Genomic DNA, 2,889 nt, shown 5'->3' with positions numbered 1-2,889 from the left:
GTGCACACCTGGATTACTTCTAAGGGACACATTTTATCTGACATCGTGGGTGTCTGTGAGGCGTGGCTTTCCAGCTGGTCGTCTATGTGGACACCATTTCCCCGGCGTTCGCGCGTTCGGGGGTCTGCGCCCCTTACTGCCTCGGGTAAAAGCGAAAGAAGTGGCTGAGGCATAGAGGAGGTCTGGGGCCTGTGTGTTCCTGAGAGCATCCTGCAGGCTCCTGTAGTCCCTCCTTCATCGTCTGAGCCGCGGGGAATACAGATGGACAAGAACCTATCTACCAAGCTGGCTTCGCCCCCTGGAAATGGCCTTGGTCCCTCGCGGACGCGGGTTTCCTCTTTCCCCTACAGTGGGGCTGAGTAGGCTGAGGGCCCTGGCGACTCCACCCCTGGACCTCAGCGCCTCCAACTCTCCGAGGCCCCAAAGGAAGTTGGGAAGAGCCCCGGGTCATCGAGAGCTGGAGGCTGGAGCGGGGCCCTGCGGCCCGCAGGCGGCGGATGCGGGCCACACACTCCTTAGCCACGTACAGCTCCTGGAGAGGCCTCTGCTTCTTCGGCTACAGTCTTCCTCCCCGACTTCCTCACCCACTCCCATCCCAGGCCCAAGCCCTGCTGGCGTCTTCCTTCCACCAGGCTTCAGAAACCCAGGCTAACTTTTAATACCCGCCTGGGGCGCCGCGGGGCTTTGAGACACTCTGCTGTCCTTTGCAAGGCTTTTTTTTTTTTTTTTTTTAACAAATGCAAAAACAACTCCACCCAGTTGAATCCTTTTCTCAAGCCTTTTACAGGGCCTCTTCCATAAGATTGTTGCTGAGTCGTTTCTGACCCCAGGCTGTCAGGCCCCGCTAGGCGTTGAGTAGGTGATGCTTCTGCTCCTGGGCACCTCCTCCTCAGGGTCCCGCTCCCTGGTTGCCTCTCCTGGTTTCGTTCTCTGAGCTTCCCAAGAAAGATCAAAGTGGCAAAACGACTCCCAGGATCACTCTACTGGAAGCTCAGAGAGAAGTCAGAGATAATAGGGCTGCAAACATCTGTGGAGGTTAAACGGAGCGAGGGAGAGGGAACACAACCCTTTGTCTATTTTATATCAAACGTTTGAGTAGTATGCATCATGAATCTTTTATTCCACAAGAGATTTACTCTATTTACATCAAAACCATTTTTTGTTAATCCTGACAAAAAGTCGTGTTGAAATTACAAAACAACTCTACAGATATATGTTCAGCATTATTTGTTTAAAAAACACTGTTCTTTCAAAAAAAATTGTTTTAAAGGAAACAATTTGCTCTTTAAAAGCCTGAGGGGGGGGGGGGGGGGAGGGATGGCAATCTGTCTAAAGCAGGACAAAGATGAAGTCAGGTTAAATCACAGGCGTTTAAAAACACTGCAATGGGAAATCTTACTGCGTCTTAAAACTCCTCTCACTTTGGGAAGTTTTTAGGGGTTTTAAAACTAAGTCCTTATCATTAGAGTCTCAGGCCCCACGTTTATAAGAAAAGGGAGACTCCACGAAAGGGCTTACTTTTACCCACTAGTTCATATGAGGGGCTGAACTTATTTTGTTCTCCTAAATATATAGGATTTAAATACATCTGGATCCCCACTCCCTCCCCAAGAAATATCCGCCAAGTAAAACATAAACAAACAAACAAACAAAATAAGCACTTGGAGCAGTGGGTGCAGGAATGTGTAAATGAGAAAAGATGGGCCTGGTGGATGTGAATTTTCCCTACTCCTCGCAATGCTCAGAGTTGCAGCAATATGAAGTGATAAGGGAGTGTAAGGTTTCTTAAAACATCCCGGATAGTTTAACTTGGTGATCATCTCGGTTTAATGTCAGAAACCTCAGCGGTTCCAGGTCCTGGTGAGGAAAGCTGGAGACTGGGGCTTGGACTGGGCTGGCCGCAAGTAGACTGACCGGGTCCAGCTCCCAGGGGTTGGCACGTCCAAGCCAGACGGCGGCGCTTTTCACTCGAGGTTTTTTGCAACCTTGTAAGGAAGTGGGCGCGGGCTGCACGGAGTCGGCGCCTCCTGATTGGCCGGCCTTCTCGGTGATTGACAGGGCTCCGTACTCCACCCCCGCCGCTTTATTGACACTAATGAGCAAGTTCTTCCCACCGCTCTCCCGACTGGAAGTGCTGACAGATCAAGGCAACAAATTTCAATTACAATCCCTAATTTGTGTCCGCAGAGTGTTTTTTACCCCTGTTAGTCCTCTCTGGCGCATCAGTTGAGGCAGATCTTGGAAGAGCAGGAAGAGGTGGAAGGGGTGGGAGCGAAGGAGTGCATCAGTGAGAGCGCGCACGAGAGACCGAGGAGAGGAAACTTGGCGGGCGCGCCGCTGGTTCCTCGGATCCCAACACAAGCGAGAAAGAGGAAACGCCAAATTTGTTTTTGCCCGCGGCGGGGAAGGGGGCAGTTCTCGGCCTTCGGGAGGCCTCCACCGTCGTTCAAATTTTGGTGGGGGAAGGAGAGCGAGTGCGCGTGTGTGCCCGTGTGAGTGTATATGAGCGAGGGGCGAGCGGGCGCCGGGCGGCGGGGATGGCCGAGAAGAGGAGGGGCTCGCCGTGCAGCATGTTAAGCCTTAAGGCGCACGCCTTCTCCGTGGAGGCGCTGATCGGCGCGGAGAAGCAGCAACAGCTTCAGAAGAAGCGGCGGAAGCTGGGCGCGGAAGAGAAAGGGCTCCCCCGAGGGAGAGGCAGGCAATGCTCTCCCGCCGCCGGCTGGGGCGGCATCCGGGCCCGCCCGCAGCTGCGCTGACTTGGAGCTGAGCTGCAGCTCCCGCGGAGCCGCGGGTGAGTCGGCCCCTTCCCACCCAACTTCGCGGCGCGTCCCCTCCGGGTCCTGGCAGCCCCCGGCCGCGGGGGGAACCCGAACTTCTGCGAGTTGTGGG

The 2,889-nt window shown here is 54.3% G+C and overlaps 1 protein-coding gene across 1 annotated transcript in view; it reads left to right on the top strand.

Moving 5' to 3' along the window:
• The first annotated feature begins 1,873 nt into the window (after nucleotides 1–1,873).
• Nucleotides 1,874–2,889, top strand: part of TBX18 (T-box 18) — a 28,469-nt gene continuing 27,453 nt past the window's right edge. Inside the window, 2 exon segments of the mRNA XM_006773466.2 lie at nucleotides 1,874–2,671; nucleotides 2,673–2,791. Of these exon segments, the coding sequence (XP_006773529.2) occupies nucleotides 2,538–2,671; nucleotides 2,673–2,791 (253 nt within the window). The 5' untranslated portion in view covers nucleotides 1,874–2,537.

This window comes from Myotis davidii, unplaced genomic scaffold, assembly GCF_000327345.1.
Source record: "Myotis davidii unplaced genomic scaffold, ASM32734v1 scaffold185, whole genome shotgun sequence".
In the NCBI taxonomy this organism is placed as follows: domain Eukaryota; kingdom Metazoa; phylum Chordata; class Mammalia; order Chiroptera; family Vespertilionidae; genus Myotis; species Myotis davidii.
Note: the sequence above shows the minus strand (reverse complement) of the source record. Positions and strands in the feature narration are given on the sequence as shown.